The 19,098-nt window shown below is 42.3% G+C and overlaps 1 protein-coding gene across 1 annotated transcript in view; it reads left to right on the forward strand.

Moving 5' to 3' along the window:
- Positions 1 to 18,401, forward strand: part of FBN1 (fibrillin 1) — a 152,299-nt gene extending 133,898 nt beyond the window's left edge. Inside the window, exons 52-65 of the mRNA XM_034066265.1 lie at positions 240 to 356; positions 708 to 827; positions 3,469 to 3,591; positions 4,013 to 4,144; positions 4,785 to 4,910; positions 5,464 to 5,670; positions 6,267 to 6,392; positions 6,606 to 6,728; positions 7,910 to 8,026; positions 8,375 to 8,503; positions 9,322 to 9,441; positions 12,561 to 12,792; positions 13,827 to 14,001; positions 15,505 to 18,401. Coding sequence (XP_033922156.1) covers positions 240 to 356; positions 708 to 827; positions 3,469 to 3,591; positions 4,013 to 4,144; positions 4,785 to 4,910; positions 5,464 to 5,670; positions 6,267 to 6,392; positions 6,606 to 6,728; positions 7,910 to 8,026; positions 8,375 to 8,503; positions 9,322 to 9,441; positions 12,561 to 12,792; positions 13,827 to 14,001; positions 15,505 to 15,894 — 2,237 coding nt within the window. The 3' untranslated portion in view covers positions 15,895 to 18,401. The remainder of the gene's footprint in view (positions 1 to 239; positions 357 to 707; positions 828 to 3,468; positions 3,592 to 4,012; positions 4,145 to 4,784; positions 4,911 to 5,463; positions 5,671 to 6,266; positions 6,393 to 6,605; positions 6,729 to 7,909; positions 8,027 to 8,374; positions 8,504 to 9,321; positions 9,442 to 12,560; positions 12,793 to 13,826; positions 14,002 to 15,504) is intronic.
- The last annotated feature ends 697 nt before the right edge of the window (positions 18,402 to 19,098 follow it).

Consider the following 19,098-nt stretch of genomic DNA (forward strand, 5'->3'; position numbering starts at 1 on the left):
TGTAACCCCAGTTGGAGAGGTTTTTTATCTGACATTTAAAATCAGTTTCTTTTCTGCATATTGAAAGCTGGTCTACGAGGCAGATTCTGTGTCCTAAACAATACATTAGAATTCAAGCAGTAGGGTTTTTCTTGTGATCTCAGGAACATTCTCACCAGAATGACACTTGTTCTTTGTAAAAAGTCTAAAAGCACATGAAATCAGTTGCACTTACTGTGTTGTTTGTATTTCTGGTGAAGATGTGGACGAGTGCCTTGATCCAGATAACTGTAGATTTGGGCAGTGTATCAACACAGATGGATCTTTCCGCTGTGAATGTCCATATGGTTACATCCTACAAGGAGCTCAGTGTGTAGGTAAGTATAGCCATTCATTTTCCATTTTAAAGAGTCTCCTCAATGCTAAATATGGAGTAAGGAGCAGTGGGGTTACATTACTCCAGTACTGTGGAGTCTGCATCCCTGCTGGTGCTTAAAACTTGACAGGGCAGGGCCTGAGTAATCTGTTCCAAACTGGTCCTGCCCTGGCTGAGATTTTGACCCAGCTGACCTCTAGCAGTCCCAAATTATGCTGAGTCTATGACTGATTCAGTACTTAGATGAGTTCTTGGATTTTGTATTTTCTTGGTTGTACATCAGTAGAATAGATTTTATACCTTTTTGTTTGAGTATAACCATGTATTCTTGCTTTCATCTAACTGCTTGCAGATACTGATGAATGTGCTGTTGGAAACCCATGTGGAAACGGAACTTGCAGGAATGTGGTGGGAGGTTTTGAATGCACTTGTGTTGAGGGATTTGAGCCTGGACCAATGATGACTTGTGAAGGTGAGACTCCCATGTGTTAAAGGACTGTTGTAGTTGTGTGCTGAAACACTCTCCTGATTTCAGAAACAATTAAGAGGGTAAAAGAGTTTAAAAAAAGAAAAATATGGACATTTGGAACAATACATCTTTATCTGAAATAGAAAAATAGATTCCTCCTTCCTGTATCTGATTCAGTGTCTGGCTGGAGATCAGTAACGAGTGGTGTCCCTCAGGGATCAGTGTTGGGACCGATCTTGTTTAATATTTTTGTCGCTGACATGGACAATGGAATTGAGTGCACCCTCAGCAAGTTTGCCGATGACACCAAGCTGTGTGGTTCTGTTGATACGCTAGAGGGAAGGAATGCCATTCAGAGGGACCTTGACACACTTGTGAGGTGGGCTGATGCCAACCTCATGAAGTTTAACCATGCCAAGTGCAAGGTCCTACACCTGGGTCGGAGCAATCCCAGGCACAGCTACAGGTTGGGCAAAAAGGAAATTCATGGTAGTCTTGCGGAGAAGGACTTGGGGGTGCTAGTCAATGAGAAAATGAACATGAGCCAGCTTCAGTGTGTGCTCACAGCCCAGAAAGCAACCATATCCTGGGCTGCATCAAAAGGAGTGTGACCAGCAGGTCGAAGGAGGTGATCCTGCCCCTCTACTCTGCTCTTGTGAGACCTCACTTGGAGTATTGTGTGCAGTTCTGGTGTCCTCAACATAAAAAGGACATGGAACTGTTAGAACAAGTCCAGAGGAGGGCCATGAGGATGATCAGGGGCTGGAGCACCTCCCATATGAAGACAGGCTGAGAAAGTTGGGGCTGTTCAACCTGGAGAAGAGAAGGCTGCGTGGAGACCTCATAGCAGCCTTCTGGTATCTGAAGGGGGCCTACAGGGATGCTGGTGATGGACTATTCATTAGGGACTGTAGTGATAGGACAAGGGGTAACGGGTTGAAACTTAAACAGCAGAGGTTTAGACTGGATATAAGGAAGAAATTCTTTCCTGTTAGGGTGGTGAGGTACTGGAATGGGTTGCCCAGGGAGGTAGTGAATGCTCCATCCCTGGCAGTGTACAAGACCGGGTTGGATGAAGCCTTGGGTGATATGGTTTAGTGTGAGGCGTCCCTGCCCTTGGCAGGGGGGTTGGAACTAGATGATCTTAAGGTCCTTTCCAATCCTAACTATTCTATGATTCTATCCATCTTAAGCTGTGGTTCCTTTTTCTACCTGGAGATTGGGTAAACAGGATTTCAGGTAGTATCTGCTAAGGGACTGCCAGAAGAGGAGCATGTTGAGGTATGGTCTCTCCAGAACAGTCCGCAGAAATGCAGCTTATTGTGTGTATGGTTTTTGCTTACATCCTGGATGACCTTTGAGTGAAGAGGGTGAAGTGATGGTGAAAATAGAAAATGGGCCACTTGGGTTTGCTAGGAAAGAAACAGGAAACAAACTAGAAAATACCAATACAGTGCTAGATGGACAATTACCACAGCACTCCATGGTTGAATATTTTTTACACTTTTGTCTCTCATTTCAAAAATAAAAATTTAAAAATGCACAAAGAAGGGGAGGAGTAACAAAAATGGGAGAATTTTTCAGTGTGGAAAATGTGGTTGCAGAGATATATGATTTAAATTTATAAAGCCACAAGTGGTAAAGGTACCAGAAATAGAGGGAACATGTTAGACAGACCAAAGCAAACATTTTTATATTCATAGTACTTACAGAAGTTGTGGAACTCTTTGCTGCAGAATATTAGTGAGGCCACAAGTATAAATTGACCCAGAAAGAGATTGTACAAATTTGTGTGGGAATCCATCAGTGGAAATTAAACTTGATAGTTTGGTTGTGGCTTTTGGCTGTGGAAGTCCTTAAACTGAGAGGCTTTATCATGGGAGAGATCTTTGCATACATGATATGGAGCTTTTTCAATACTTGTCTCCTGTTACAGCCAGAGAGAGGAGAATGTCCTAGGACATTCTGACACTCTTCTCTGACCTGACTCAGCTGTTCTTAAATTATCTGCCACAATCTATTTGTTTGCAAGCCCATACAAATGAATGCTTCTACTTTTGCATCAGCTTGCATTAGTTTTATATTCAGTTAGAGCTTCATTCACTTCCCTGTGGAATTTGGGTAAAAGCTCAAATTGCAGGGGAGGAGTTAGCAGAGTGCATAAACATCATTATATAGCAGTAATTACTCAAGTAGCCCAGAGCGTATGTAAATGGACTTCAGAATAATGTTTCTAGTAAGGATATTGCTTTATGGAATTCAGTTTATGAAGAAGCTGAATTAGTGTATCTAGAATATAAAAATAACCAGTCATAAAAACAGAGACGAGATGTGGAAAAGATGCAATTTGAACTGAAGAGACTCTTCTGGCAGCATGGATCTGGAAATTATTTCCATTGGCTGCTTGCCGTTGAAGATATTGAAACTTCAGGTAGCTGTGCAAAGCATCCTGGCATGCCTGGTGCCTACTCCTCTGCAGAAATCCACAATGAACAGAACCATGGGTCCCCAGCTATTAAAATGTAGCCCTCAGTAAACTGGGATCTGTGGAACTGCCCATATGTGAAGCCTGTGCACTCAAGTCTGCTGAGTTCTACAAAAGCATGTTTCACTTCCCCCATGGTCTTTGTCTCTCCAAATCCAGATGTCAACGAGTGCATTCAGAACCCTCTGCTCTGTGCATTCCGCTGCGTGAACACTTTTGGATCCTACGAATGCAAGTGCCCCGCAGGGTACGTTCTGCGCGAGGACCGGAGAATGTGCAGAGGTAAAGCTTCTACCAGACCCTCACAGTTAGCAATAATGATTTCAAGTTCCTGCAGGGGTAGGTCTCTGACTCACTACATTTTTGGGCCAGAGTTTTAATCCCAGGAAGTAACTGAGTCAGAAAGAATTTGGAATGAAATTCTATGGTTTGCATTATGCTGTTGATTGTATTAGCCCTGTCCTACCCGTAAATTTATACATCTGCATAAAATGAGGTCATATTGGATGATACGGTTTTGTTTTGCACTGAAAATGGGCATTTGGGAGAAATTTATTTGCTCTAGGGTAGGATATCTTATGATTAGTTTAGCACAATAAAAGTGCATATAGAGTTTATGATTTAGATTCCAAAGTCAGAATTTACTGTTGTGAATTTCCAGGATCATCCCTCTATATAATGAATTCTAAACCTTGTGTTTTAGATCAGAATGAATGTGAAGAAGGAATTCATGACTGTGACTCAAAACAGATGGAGTGCAAAAACCTAATTGGCACCTATATGTGTATCTGTGGACCAGGTTATCAGCGCAGACCAGATGGGGAAGGCTGTATAGGTAAGTGACACCGAAGTGTTGAAGCTCTTGAAACACACAGTTCCTCAGCAGAGCTGAAAATTTTGAATTTAACAAAGTGTTAAGGAACTCAGGGGGAGAACTACACAACTACCAGTATAGTGGATCTGCTGGTGCTATGTACATGGTTTGCTTTGCTGTTCAGGTGTGTACATGTGGGCAGTAAGTAGAAAATCTGGATGTAGCTGTCTTTACAGCCAGTTTGTGCTGCTGTTGAGTTGCTTGGAATGAAGGAAGCAGAGAAATCAGCCCCTTGCTGTAAGCTTGTTTATATCTGCTAGCATGAATGAGAGTAGAACAGAATTGTTTTTAAATTTTGGATGGCACTCAGCAATTCAATAACTATGAAAAAATTTGAGAAGCAGTGAGGAATATATTTCAGAGAAAAGGTAGTAACAAGATGGTCAAAAGAAGTAACAAGATTGTCAGAAGTAACAAGATCGTCAAAAGAAGTGACAAGATGGTCACCTTGCCTCTGAAAATTAAATACATTACTTTTCATTTAAAAAAGAAAAATGATGCAGGTTTAACCAGGCAGAAAGTACAGCTCCATACAAACCTCTCTCGCCTGTATGAATCCACTAATGGACTTGATTTATGTTGTATCATTTCAAAAACACAGATGAGAACGAATGTCAGACCAAACCTGGGATCTGTGAGAATGGCCGTTGTGTAAACACAGTGGGAAGTTACAGATGTGAATGCAATGAGGGATTCACTGCCAGTGACACCCAGAACGAATGCCTTGGTAAGTCACACAGTGACACCCTAGTGAGCTACTTTGACAGCAGAAATCGTGGTTGAAATTGGATTTAGAACTGTATAGTGAGTAAACATGCTCTTGAATTTACATGCTTTTAGGAAGGAGCCTTCATAAGTAGGTGCCCTCCTGCAAGTTGATTCTTCCCATGCTAACCATGTGCCTGCTTTGGTCAGGCACAACCCTGCTTGTGTTGATTTGCTGTGAAAGCTGATGGTGGTTTCAGTCAGCTGAGAATTGCTCTGCCTTGTCTTTGGTCCTGATTTTCAGCCAGTGCTTTTCCTTTGGTCTTGAACAGAAACATATCTTTATAAGCATAATGTAACTTGTCTCCCACCTTTTGTTAAATTTCCTGTTTTCTTTGTTTCCCTCAGACATCGTGCTCTCTTTCTTACTGCTGGTAGTCTTTCACTCTCAGTTCCACAGCCCCAGGGTGAAGTATGCCCTTTCTTTTATATTTCTGACTAAATTCCTAATATCTCATGACCCTTTGGAGATCGTCGCCATTAGGATTCTCTGTGATGCATAATTTGTTTTCCAGACAACAGGGAAGGCTACTGCTTCACTGAAGTCTTACAAAGTATGTGTCAAATCGGATCAAGCAACAGGAACTCTGTCACCAAGTCTGAATGCTGCTGCGATGGTGGTCGAGGCTGGGGGCAAAACTGTGAGGTCTGCCCCTTCCCAGGCACTGTGGCCTTCAAGAAGCTTTGCCCTCATGGCCGAGGATACATGTCTAATGGAGCAGGTATTGACTTTTGTGTTAACGGCTCTCTTACACAATTCCAAATTAGGTGATAAATTATAAACTTTTATTTTGCATATTTGCACACTATGAGGTCCTAAATATTTTGGATTATCAGTTGAAATTTTCTTAGAGTTTTCATGTTGAGAGAGTACAGTCCTTTGGGAGGAGGGTACATAGCCAAAGGCCCTGGATGACAAAACATCCATCCCAACTCAGCAGATATTTATTTTGCATGCCAGTTGATTGACATGCACTTGAATGGGAATTTGCATTCTCACATTTAAGTATGTTGTAGGTACAGATTCAGAACTCTTTCTGTATGTGATAGCAAAGTGATGTTTGATTGACAGCAGCTAGCACACGATCAGCTCCAGTTGTTCACTTCCACTTAAGGCTTGTTCATTTCATTTGAAAGTTAGATTAATGCTATTTTCCCACTTAGTATTTTTTCTGAATCTGTGCAGTATTTTATTATTTAATGTAATTTTTTAATTTTATGTAGTGTAGGTTTTTTTTGTGTCAGGTCACAGCAATGTCTTGAAGCTGTATGAAATCCGTTCTTGTTCCATTGTGAACTAACCCTCATTTCCTTGCAGATATTGATGAGTGCAAGGTTATTCATGATGTCTGCCGTAATGGAGAATGCATCAATGAGAGGGGATCTTATCGTTGTCATTGCAACCTTGGCTATACTACAGATATAACTGGCACACTTTGCATAGGTAGGTTTTTCATTAGGGTGTATGTGTATAAAGTTTATTACCAAGAGCTGATTCGAAGAAGGAAATACAGAGCTTTTGAAAAATGAGAAAATGAAATGTCATTCATTAGAATGCTTTGGGAATTTTTATTTCTGGTGTGTCCTGAGCATTTTGAAAAACATTATCACAACTATTGGTTATCAGCACTGAAGTATCTGGTTTTGCTTCTTCTAGATCTGAATGAATGTAATGAGTCCCCCAAACCTTGCAATTTCATCTGTAAAAACACAGAGGGGAGCTTCCAGTGTTCATGTCCAAAAGGGTACATCCTGCAAGAAGATGGGAGAAGCTGCAAAGGTAAAAATCAAGAAAATAATTCACTGCAGAAACTGTGCTTCACAGGCAAATGCCAATCCAAGGACGTTTAAATGATGTAAATCTGTTTTCTTAATTCCACTGTCTTTATTTCCACTAAAGACAGTGGAGATATGCAGTGGTAGGACAAGGGGCAATGGGTGTAAACTGGAGCATAGGAGGTTCCACGTTAACATCAGGAAGAACTTCTTTACTGTAAGAGTGACAGAGCACTGGAACAGGTTGCCCAGGGGGGTTGTAGAGTCTCCTACACTGGAGATATTCAAGGCCCGCCTGGACAAGTTCCTGTGTGACATACTCTAGCTTACCCTGCTCTTGCAGGGAGGTTGGACTAGATGATCTTTCGAGGTCCCTTCCAACCCTTGGGATTCTGTGATTCTGTGAATTCGCCTGCACAGCATGGAACTGATGTTTCACTTAGTTCTTTGATAATCTGGATGAACAACAGATCCACAGGAATTTTTGCAGGCTAATGGCAGCTGATCTTAAAAGACTTTGTAACCAATAGTATATGTGATTGATCATATTTTGGTAAGCATGCCAGTTTAAGTTGCATTTTTCAGTGATATGTGTATCCTAATATATGCAAAGGTGAGCATGGTTTGCAGTGCATTGTCCAGCATCAACAGAGTTTTAACCTACCACCTCTGCAGCATGCTGAATAAGGGACAGCAGTGCAGGAGGGATTTTGAAATGTTCATTATAATTTAATTTATTCATTTTTCTTGGTAGCAAAGATCTGACTGAAGCCGCACAAATTAAAGCAGCAATTCTGATCTTAGCATGGGAAATTCTTTTGGGGTAATAGCATGCTTCAGTGCAATACTGTTTTGCAATCTGCCACTTCTTCTCATGAAGATGGTGATTTCCCATTTATTGACTACAGTAAGAGCAAACATGTAACAGCATCTTTCAGAGAGATGAGAGCAGTGTGCATAATCCACCATTAGCATGGACATTAGCATAGCTCCAAAGTCCCATCCATTACATGTGGGGCTTCATGTGAGAGGAACTGGAAGCCACTGTGGAAATTGAGATGTAGATTCAAAAGGCTTTATTTGAATTGGGTTTTTTTATATGCCATTACTTGTCTCCAAGTTCAGCTGAACTCTCAGATCCTCCACAGGGAACATAAGTTAAAGATGTTTTCTTGGGTATTTTAGATCTTGATGAATGTGCAACAAAGCAGCACAACTGCCAGTTCCTTTGCGTCAACACTATAGGTGGTTTCACTTGTAAATGTCCTCCTGGATTCACTCAGCACCATACAGCCTGCATTGGTAAGTGACGTGGTATGTAGACACAGATTTGGGATTTGTAACTGACTTAATCCAGAAGCAAAGTAGCAGGGAGGTGAAATTGGCTTCCTGAGAAACCACATGGAAACACAGGCCAAGTTCTGTCCCCAGTCCCACCAGAGCAGAAGATGCAAAGTGGCCCTCCCTCTGTAATGGTACCGTAAGCACTCCTTCTGTAGTGCAGAGTGAAAAATGGAGAGGGCAGTAAGACAGCTACATTACTGGTGTTGCTTTACCTCTTGTCACAGACTGTTCATTGTTGGCATTGCTAAATGATCATCTTCACAACAAGGAATAAAAAAATAACACTGAGGCTTTTGTTTCCTTCAGATAATAATGAGTGTGCTACTGAGATAAATTTGTGTGGGGCGAAGGGCATTTGCCAGAATACACCAGGAAGTTTTGTTTGTGAGTGTCAACGTGGCTTCTCACTCGATCAAACTGGGCTTAGCTGTGAAGGTAGGTGCAGCACACACTGCATTTAACTTGGCCTTCTCTTGCTTTCCGTCATGTTCTCTCAGCTGTACTATCATCCAAGGAGAGACCAATGGAGTAAGCACCAAAAAGCTACAGAGTAAGCATGTGTAGACTGAAAGGGAGTGGGGTATGGAAATTTAGCAACAAGGTGGTATTTCTCTCCATGGGCCTCAAAAAACAGATATATTGCAGGAGGCTGAAGAGTTGGGCAGATATTTTTTGAAGAGACTTCAATTTAGCCTGGAATGTTTCAGTTTAAGCATCGTAAGTTCAGTGAACTTCTGTTGAATCCTGCGTGGATTTCTGAGGGGCTTGCCAAAGACAGGAAGTCCTGAAGTGCCAAAGAGAGTTGAAGGCCTGCAGGCTTTATTCCTCTGGGTCCAGAGGGCCTTCTCCTGGGATAGAGTTTGGTTTGCTTTGGAAAGAGAGATCCTGGGTTTCCTGGGTTGAATGCCTGGGTAAAAGCAAGTGATTATCTGCTCTGGAGCTGGGAGCCTTAAGAAAACCTAAGGGGGTCCCCTATTCATATGACTTTGTGCTGTCTGCTCCATTGAAGAAAATAAGTCTGAAAATTGTGGCTGAATTTGAACTTTCAGTGGTTTTCAGCCCTAAGTTGCTTGCTCTTGAGCCAGAAATCCAAACCTGGAAGGCCTGAAGTGGTCTCCCAGCACTGGTCAGGTTTTTGGGAGATCCTGACATACACCTCTCTGTGTATGATATACGAATAAGTATGATTATTTGTAGCATACTTTTCAAATGTAGCATAATTTGAGTTTTTCTCCCAAAACTCATCTTTTTAGATGTTGATGAATGTGATGGAAACCACCGGTGTCAGCATGGCTGCCAGAATATAATTGGAGGATACAGGTGTAGCTGCCCACAAGGATATCTCCAGCATTACCAGTGGAACCAGTGTGTTGGCAAGTGACTTTTTAAAATCTATACGTTAAAATGCATGTGACCTTTGTTAGCAGCAAGAGGAGCAATGGTGCAGTTTGGCATATTTTCTTTTTCTGAATATAATTTAGTATGTTCAGCAAAGTTTCATTGCAAATGTGTGCGACTGTGAGAGGCAGAGTGGGTATGGAGCATCCAACAGCCTGTGACCTGGTTCAACAAGTGTTTAAGCACAAAATTATCTATGGGGGTTCTGGAAGTTGTACTGACTTTGAGGGAAGTTGTGTTCCTGGTGCATTTTGTGGTCTGAACAATGGCAGTCTTACTCAGCTGTGCAGCAGTCTCTGCTCAGGTACAGGTCCTGTCTCATAGCTGGTGGTGAATTGAACTTGACATGCTCAGAACCACAAGTTTGGATTGTTAAATTATAAAAGGAAAATTCTGCCCCAAAGCATCTAAAATTCTGTTAAAATCCTACTTGATCTGTGCTTTTACCATTCTTACTACACCTACAGGAAGAATGCTGCCTTTTCTCTGTAACATTCATTATATTTGAGCAAAGCTGCTGCTGTGTCAAAAGATGCTTCCTTGCAGCTTTGGAATACAGTGTATAACAATTGCTTAAAGGCCACTTCTGGTTAGAAGTGCAAATGACAGTGCTCTTGGTTGTATCCCAAGTCTCTGAGCCCTCATAGATGGGGCTGCATGTGCAGAGCATTGATGCTGGATATGACTTGAGCAGACAGAGCTGGGTCCTCTACAGAAGTCATGAGAAGAGTCTCTGCATGTTTCAACAACATGGCATGTAGCATATTCAAACAAGAGAAACATGAATCATTTTGCTCTAGTGACAGTTATGTCATTTTTAATCACATTTAATGGGCTTCATACAAGCTAGTCTTGTGTGGATACCCGGAGATGTGTTTGATGACCTCTTCGAGAACAAAGGGCCTCATAACTCTTTTGTTTGGCTTTCTTTGCTTTCAGAAACATAAAAATGCCTTTGCTTGTTATCACTGTCATGCTCTAGGGAGGTCTCTGCTTTTAATTGTGCTTACCAAACCCCATGACATTTTATGCAGTCCTTGCTGTGATGTTTGCTTGCTTGTGCTCCAGTACTCTATTCCTATTACATGTAAGAGTACAAGGAAGGAGCACAAACACGTGGTGGTTTTGAGTATTAATTAAACTAGCAGATCTTAGGGTTATATTAGAATTCAGTCTGCAGGAAGGTAAAAACAGAGATAAACACAGCCCCACAGCACTGCCATGTCTGGCTGCTGGAGGACCCTGTCGACTCTGAGGAAGTGCAGCTCTGTTTTACAAAACATCTTGGCTGCTTCCAGTCCTTCCTGGGTGATAACAGCATTTAACCAAGTGTATTTCCAAAGGAGGTGTACACTGTTACTCCAGCTTTTGAGCCTATTGGCTACCATTGAGCTTTTATACTGGGAATACCAGTTTCGGAATGCACCAGCACTGATGTTTCCCAAATGGAAAGAAGAACTTCAACCTCTGCAACACAATGCTGATCACCTGGGTAAATTACACTGAGAGCCATAGCTGGGCTTTCTTCCACCTTTTTGGACATGAGGCAGGCCCAGCAGGAACCCAGAACTGAAGGAAGGAGGCTTTGTTTCCTCTGTCCTTATAGCATCTCTCCTTCCTACTGAAGGTGAGCACAACAGAGCTGTGTGTTACAGAGCACAGCGTTCACACTCTTGCTGCTGTGGAGCAAGTTAAAATGAGCATCTCCTCTTGGTGCAGTAACTTTCTGTGGCCCAAGCATGCATTTATGATGTTGACATAATTTCTGTGTTAGGTATGGAAAATACTGAAACATCATTTTGAGTTAAGTGCAAAACTGCGGGCTTCAGTAACACAGAATTGAGCCCCAGGTTTTAGTACCCTGTGGTCGCCACATATTCACAATGTAACATCTGTAACTGTATGTGCTTAAGATACTTATCTAAATCTCTTGGGTGTACCCCAGGGGAAGAATCCATGTAATAGGTTTTTCCATGACAATTCCTTCATATTCCTTGGCAATCCCAGCTCTGCAAACAGTTTGTGTCTTTTTTAGTTTATTTAATGAAATGTTCAGGGACTTTTGATGTTGCTGCAACACATACTTAGATAATCACCGAAGAATGCTTTGGTTCCTCCCATGTCTTGTGCTGTGTGTGACTGCATCCCCTGCCCAGGCAATTCCGGAGTGCATCATGCTGTAAATTAGGCTGCAGGAAGCACAGGCATCAATTTTAAACAAAGAACAAACAGCCACATTGTTTGGAAAAAGACAATAATGCTCTGAATTAGTACTTATTCTCTTGTAACTTAGATGCTTTGGTCAGAGATGCTGCTCTGTGCTTTACATTTTATCCATACAGTGTCTAGATGGCATTTCTGACATGTGTGCACACACACTCGGTGCACATAGGCAGTTGCTTTATCACAGAAATCAGGGAACAACAGCGTTCAGAATGTTTCAAACCAATTTGCCACATCAGACAAAAAATTAGAGCAGCTACATTTAAAAAAACTAGGCATTTACAGTAAATAAGCCTGAACTGACCTCAAACTCCTACAGTGCTGCTCTTGGGAAGTTTGGAGAAGGGCTGGCTCAGAATGTGGCAGTCTTTTGTATCTACAGCTGCTTTTATTTTTACTTTACTCCTTGTTCCTGTACCTTACCTGTACCTCACATTTAAATGTGAGTGTGTAAAGAGGGATTTTCAGTGCCTGGAAAAGGTGTCAGACCTTGATTCCTCACTCCTTTAACGTTGAACAGCACTAAGAACATGGGATTACTGGGCCAGATTGTTGGCTGTGCAAAGTTTTATTCTTTTCAGTTGTTTCTGGAACAAAAAAAAAAATTGCCTCCTCTGCTTTCCAGAGCATGAGCTGACGTGGCATGAAACATCTTCTGTAGAGTAGCCCAACAGTTGCTCTGTTGTGTGGTTGTAATCATCTCCTAGCGACCACTTCCTTAGGCAAGAGTGAGGCCAAGCCCTGCTCTCCGTCTGTCCATCTGATGTGACAGCATGTTTAGCAACAGTCAAGCACAACCTTTCTGAAGGGGTAGGTTGGATTACACCTCAGAGTAAAAGTTAATGTATGGTATGTTCTGCTTCTTTTCCAGATGAAAATGAATGTCTCAGTGCACACATTTGTGGAGGAGCATCTTGCCACAATACTTTGGGAAGCTATAAATGTATGTGCCCAACAGGATTTCAGTATGAACAGTTTAGTGGAGGTTGCCAAGATATCAATGAATGCGGTTCTGCACAAGCCCCATGCAGTTATGGTTGTTCAAATACAGAAGGTGGCTACGTCTGTGGATGTCCACCTGGTTACTTCAGAATAGGACAAGGGTAAGGGATTCTCATTTTAAACTAACAGACATAAAAGGGACATAATCCTCTCCTTTTGCTGTAGTGTGGAGCAGCAGAACCGGGGGGGGGGGGGGGGGGGGGGGGGGGGGGTTGTCACCAATGAAAGAGGGATAAGATTGTGGAGGTGCTCAAGACCTGGATGCACGTGCTGATTTTCGAGATGGAGAAGGGGAAAGGTAACCAAGGGAAGGGAGGAATGTGGTTTTAATGCTTAATGGAATTTGGTTAGGGCAGCCAGGTTCAACCATCTCTTTTAAGCCACTGCTTTCACCTCCCTCCTGCACACCCCAGCATCCAGCCAAGTTCTCTGAGCTTGCCACCTGGGAGCTCACACCCCTCTTGCTGTGATTTGTGGTGTGTCACAAGTCCCAGGCTCCTGCCTGCTCCAAAGACAAATGATATTATACAAGTGGCTTCACCCACTGGCTGGAATAGCAATTCTGTATGCTTTTATGTTCTTGTGTGTTCCGTATTCTTCTGTGTTCCAAATGAATCATTTTTGAATAAATATCTGCTTTATCGAGGAAATCAATTTTCAGCTGTCCCAGTGGGAGTGTTAGGGCTGTGCAGCTTGTAGGACCAAGCAATTCAGATGGAAAGCAGAAAGCTTGTGGCTTATATTACAGAAGTGCCTAAAAGCTTTGGGGTTATTAGGCAAGACCTCACCTTTCAGATTTTTTCAGCAGTTTCTGAAAACTGGTCTCTTTCAATGTGTTCCAGGTCGGATGACAGGAATTACTAACAACTTCTCAGAGCTTAAGCCTGTGTTTTTAAAACTGTTAAATATTGGCAGGTCTCTCTTAGGCAAAGCCTCATGGAGCCAGGTTCTTGAAACCAGAGGTAGCTGCATTGTGATTCAGTGAGAGTTTCACTTGTTGACTTCAGCAGAAGATTTTCCTAGGAAAACAGTGCAACATAACTGCTTTATTATTTGTATTCACAGTCACCCCAGTCCAGGTTTTGGTAAGATCTGTGTCTCACTGGAATTAACTTTGGATTTCTTCCTTCCTCAGACACTGTGTTTCTGGAGTGGGGCTAGGGAAAGGTCAAGGACAAGAGCTTTCACTCAGTGGAGAAGTAGATGACAACTCCCTCTCTCCAGAAGCTTGTTATGAATGTAAAATCAACGGCTATCCCAAGAGAGGAAGGAAGCGCAGAAGCACTAATGAAACTGCAAATGAAGCAGAGGTAATTGACCCTTTTGGGGAGAAAGGACTTGTGGTGGTCTTGGGAAAGCCAGTCTTGAAAGGAGGTGCACCAGGAGACAATCCCACAGCAAAAATGTACACCCCTAACAAAGTAGAAAAGCTCATTGGAGAGCTGGATTTAGATGTTGAGTAGTCTGTGTGTGGGCTTTTTGAAGTTGTTCACTGTCATTGGGCAAAGGTCGTCTGTCATTCTCCTTTGTAAAATTCAAACTCCTTGAATCACCAGGGGAGTCAGTCCCATGTTGGCTTATTTCCACTTCTTGTCATCTAAAGTCAGAATTGCCCAGTCCAGTCATCCCATCACAAGTGACTGGATTTAAAACCTTTTGCTTCACATTAGTTACATGCAGACTTCAGTGAACTGTAGGAGAAGGGTTCCCAAGTCCATGGTCATTTGACTTCTCACTTCTCTATCCACTCTAAGGTGACAGTGATGTTACAGGTGATCTGCTCTGGCCTGACCACAGAAGCAGCAGGTCATGGCAGGTCTCTAGACTATTCAGGTGAAAGTACATGTCTGGGTGTGCAAATGTGTGTGTTGCATTCTAAATGTAATCAAGAGATGCTGAATACTCTTGTAGAATGTTGCCGCACAGTCACTACCCTGAGCTGACTGTCATCCATACCTTCTGCTCTGAAGGGCTTGCTTTTCCACACACAAATACAGGGGATTTGGTATCCTGTTAGCTGTTCCCATTAGGCAGTCGGTGGATGGTGCTCTGCTAATACAGGAAGACAGGAGACTGCTTTTGCCCAGAAGTGTGCGGACATTTGATTTTGGGCAGAGTGGGGTCGTAAACTGTTTCTTCAGTGTGTTTCAGTACTCTGTGATTAGTGCTGGATTTGTCTCAGGGGTGACATAGAGCTTCCCTTGCTTTCCAAATGAAAATGTTACAGCTGATGTGCTGCCTGAAATGTCATCATTCTGCCACTGCAGAGTGACCTGTGTGCAGGGAACTCAGGGGGAAGACCAGTTATCATCACTGAGAGGTGAGGGATGATGCTGCTTTTCCAGCACCCCACTGAACCCGTGGCCTCTCCCAGCTTCACACCCAAACAAAGCAAATCTTGCAAAGCAGAAAACTGCCACCTGAGTGACAGCCTTCCCCAGACCCTGCACACTGCTGTTCATGTTAGCTTGTGGTTCTCCTGGCAGGGAGGAGGAGTGCGCCTCTGCAGCTCTTTTTGTAGAAGTCCGGTGGTGGACTCCAAGCACGGAGCAGGGTGGTTTGTCAGGCAGCAGGACCCACACACAGAAGCTTTCATCACGTCTCAGGCTCCTTACCCATGCCGGAGCAGCAGCATGTACTTTATCCTGACAAGTCCCAGGCCCATAGCAGTGCATTTGACAGATGATAATACAGAACCTCCTTCTGAAAAGTATTTAATTAATAATGAATGAGCTGGGTGAGCAACACATACACACAGGCACGTGTGAAACACGCTCTGACAAAACCAACTGACATAATTTGTTCTTGTGCAGGATCAGCAAGAGCTGCAGCCGCCCATCAGTCTCGCCAGCTGGGATGTTGAGAAAGCAGCAGTCTTCTCCATCAACATCTCGGATCTCAGTAACAAAGACCGCATCCTGGAACTGCTTCCTGCCCTCACAACACTAACAAACCATAACCGATATTTAATTGACTCTGGAAATGAAGACGGTTTCTTTAGAATCAATAAGAAGGACGGGATAAGTTACCTTCATTTCACAAAGAAGAAGCCAGTGCCTGGAAACTATTCATTACAAATCAGTAGTATTCCACTCTATAAAAAGAAGGAACTTAACCAGCTTGAAGAGAAACATGACAAAGACTACCTCAGTGGTGAGCTGGGAGATAACCTGAAAATGAAAATTCAGATATTGCTTCATTAATTCATCAACCAAAGACCAAATAATTAAACCAAAGATAGATAGGTAGGACTGAATATTCCTCCCAATCAGATTCTCCATATCATAGGTACAGTCTTACATGAGTACATTTGTATGAATGAGCACTATTATATTATTACATAAACAAGGTACAGGATGAATACCCTAGCTCAAAACAACCACTTTCTCAGGCTTTTACGTGTAGCTGAGCTACCTTGATATGTTGAATCTTGAAAACTGGGACTTTTATCCTTGGAAGTTGGCCACTGATGCTGAGACACGTCATCATTTCAGCAGAGGTACAAGAATGTGCTTTCAACTGATGGACAGCTCTATTTTTGTAATTCTTAAACTTCGCTTCTCCAACTACAACTTACTAGGTCCGCCATTTATGATATCCGTTTGGTGCTAGTAAATTTTCAATCTAGATTTATAAATGCACTGTAATATTTACACAACTTAGAAGCCAAAATTGCCATTATTCAGTCTAAATACTTCAATCAACCAAAGTTAGCTCAGTAGTTTATCTCAGTTATGCCTATAATACATTACATGTAAATTAAGTGTGTGTATACTGTAATCATGCTATTTTTATCAATGAAGCATTTGTAAACTAGATTAATAATACCCTTAATGTGAGGGTTTGTAATGGTGCTTATAAGACCAACTACTTGTTAACTGTATACACAAACCTGATGATAAAGTTTCTGTGACTTGCCAAAATGCACTGAGGTCAGTAGGGACCATTAAACATTCTCAAAAGTCAGATGACAATCAGTGCCATCCTACACCATGACATTATGTAATGTGTCAGGAGTACCCACAGCCATTCCTATCAGCAAGGGTTCAATGTCATAAATGTCACAATAAAACAGTCTTTTTTTTAGTTTATTCTGTGGCCTTGTGTTCTTGCTAGAAGTGTGAGGAGCAGCATGCTGACGTTGGAGGCACTGTCAGTAGGGTTGGTTCTGTATCTGACTGTGTTCATAGATGATGTCTCCTTGAAAGTCTGCTGCTGCCATTGGCTCATTCTTCATGCAAAGGAAGAACTGAAGAAAGCCAGAAACCGTCACAGATCTGAGCGCAGTGGACATCCTTCAAATTACTGTCTGTCTCCAGAGAGCGAGTTAGAACATTTCCAATGGCTTGACCTGAATAGTCCCGTCAATAAGTAACTGACAGCCAGAACACGCAGAAGTGGATGTTAAATTGTTATGCAGACAACACAATTAATTTAAAAAGTCTTCTTTGCTAGAACTGCCTTGACGTAAAATATTCCATTCTTTCACCCTTATTTCAATGGCTATTGTCAAGTATCCTAAGACTGGTAACAAAGGGAAAATCTAATACCAAGAACCATCACAAGCTGTAGCTGGGTTTCAATATTAAGTAAATTATTTGATGATGAGGGTGTTCTTGTATACACAAGTGCCATGGTGTATCTTTAAGCAGCAGCAGAATGTTGTACATAAAATTTGGAAGAAGCAACGAAGCAAGTGGCGTCACTGCAACTGCTCTGTGTTGATAGGTGGAACATACATCAAGATGTAATAGCACTGTAATAATCCACCTGAAATTGTATTATTTTCTGTAATTAGACATCAGCTCTCTGATTTCTTCTGCATAACAAGTATAACTATATGAAAAGGAGCTTGTGCACAGGGTTACTTTGATATTTTTAATAGACGGTGTCTGGATTTTATTTATTAGTGTGCCAAAATGCTGAACAGTGTATTTTTTCCACATGTTGTGTAACTATGGTGAAATATAATCAGAACTTCACAGCTGTAAATGGCACTCCTGTTCCAGCAGGTTGGGAGTGATTTTTAGTGCCAGTGGCAGTGTGCAAGGTCATGCGGTTTAGAGTGAAGCATACGGTTTGAGTATTTTCTCTCCAGCCCTTGAACACTGAGGGGAGCTGAGAAGGGTGATTTTAGAAAGCCCTGTCAGAACTCTGCCCAGTGGAGCTGGTTCAGCATTTAAGCTGCTCTGTAACACCTTATCATGCCAAAGGTTCTGTGATTGTTTTCCAGCAGCCCCAGTGCTGCCTGCTCAGTTCTGCAAATTGCCTTTGTTACCCTGCAGAAACAAGAAATCTTGACAGTCTCTTTCAGCGATTCAAAATGGAAATCCCAGTCTTGCTGTACTGAGCTGCACATAAACCCCCACATTCTCATTCAATTATTCATCTGCCTGTTTGCAGCAGTGCCCTTTAAGTGGTGTGTTATTTCTGCCTGTCAGTTTTAGTTGCTGTATGTGTACAATTATTTACATTAGTCTGAGTTTCTGCAGTTTCTTTGGCATTTCAGTAAACCACAAACTCACAGAACAATATTGAGTGAGACCTGCCATTAAAGAGTGGTTTGTAGCCTACAGTGTGATTTTAAAACCATTCCCTGTGTTTATTTGATGGTGGGATCACAGAACAGCTCTAAGCACCAGTCAGCCTGAAGCAGCGGTCTTTCTGAATGCAGATCCTATTTCAATTAAAGGATATTTCTCAAATTCAAGGAAATGGTTTAATTTCAAACTGTTTGAAATAACTGTGGCTTCCCTCCACTGCGACTGTGCACAGGGCTCGTTGATTCATGTGTGGATAATAAATAGAATTTTTGATGAACAGAGTTTAACAAAGATGGCTTGTTACTGTACATGTCAGATCATGCTCTTGTTGTGTGTTGTAACAGTACCTTGTAAACTTGACAGCTGACATGTATCTTGGCAGAACATGACTGTTTCCACGGTCTCCCTTTTAAGCTGATTTTCAAAGGACCCGAGGTGTTTGCTTTCCTACAGCAGGTCCCAAAGGGTCGGACTTGGGTTTTCTCTAAGATAAACATGCTGTGATTGAAGTTCAGCTTTGTGCTCTGGGGGAGCTGATCTGGTCAAGACTTCTCCACACAGAGAGGCCTGAGCTGTTTGAAGAGCAAGATGCCAGGGCTATTGCCTCACAGCTGCCTAAGCCCTCCTGGGACCCAGTTTGGCACTGCTGGTCTCCTATACAGGTAAGTACAGTACAAGACATCCCACTGCTGCTCCAGGCTAGGCTGAGGGTGGTGGTGCTGGCACTGCAAAACCCTTCTCACTGCTTTTAGAAATTGACATTTGCTGTGAAGGGTTTGTAGGATTCCCCCTTTAAACTGATGCTTTGCCTGAACCATTAAAGCCTCTCAGTGCTCTTGTGGATCTGATGGTTTCTGCCAAAAT

This window comes from Melopsittacus undulatus, chromosome 9 (genome assembly GCF_012275295.1).
Source record: "Melopsittacus undulatus isolate bMelUnd1 chromosome 9, bMelUnd1.mat.Z, whole genome shotgun sequence".
Taxonomy (NCBI): domain Eukaryota; kingdom Metazoa; phylum Chordata; class Aves; order Psittaciformes; family Psittaculidae; genus Melopsittacus; species Melopsittacus undulatus.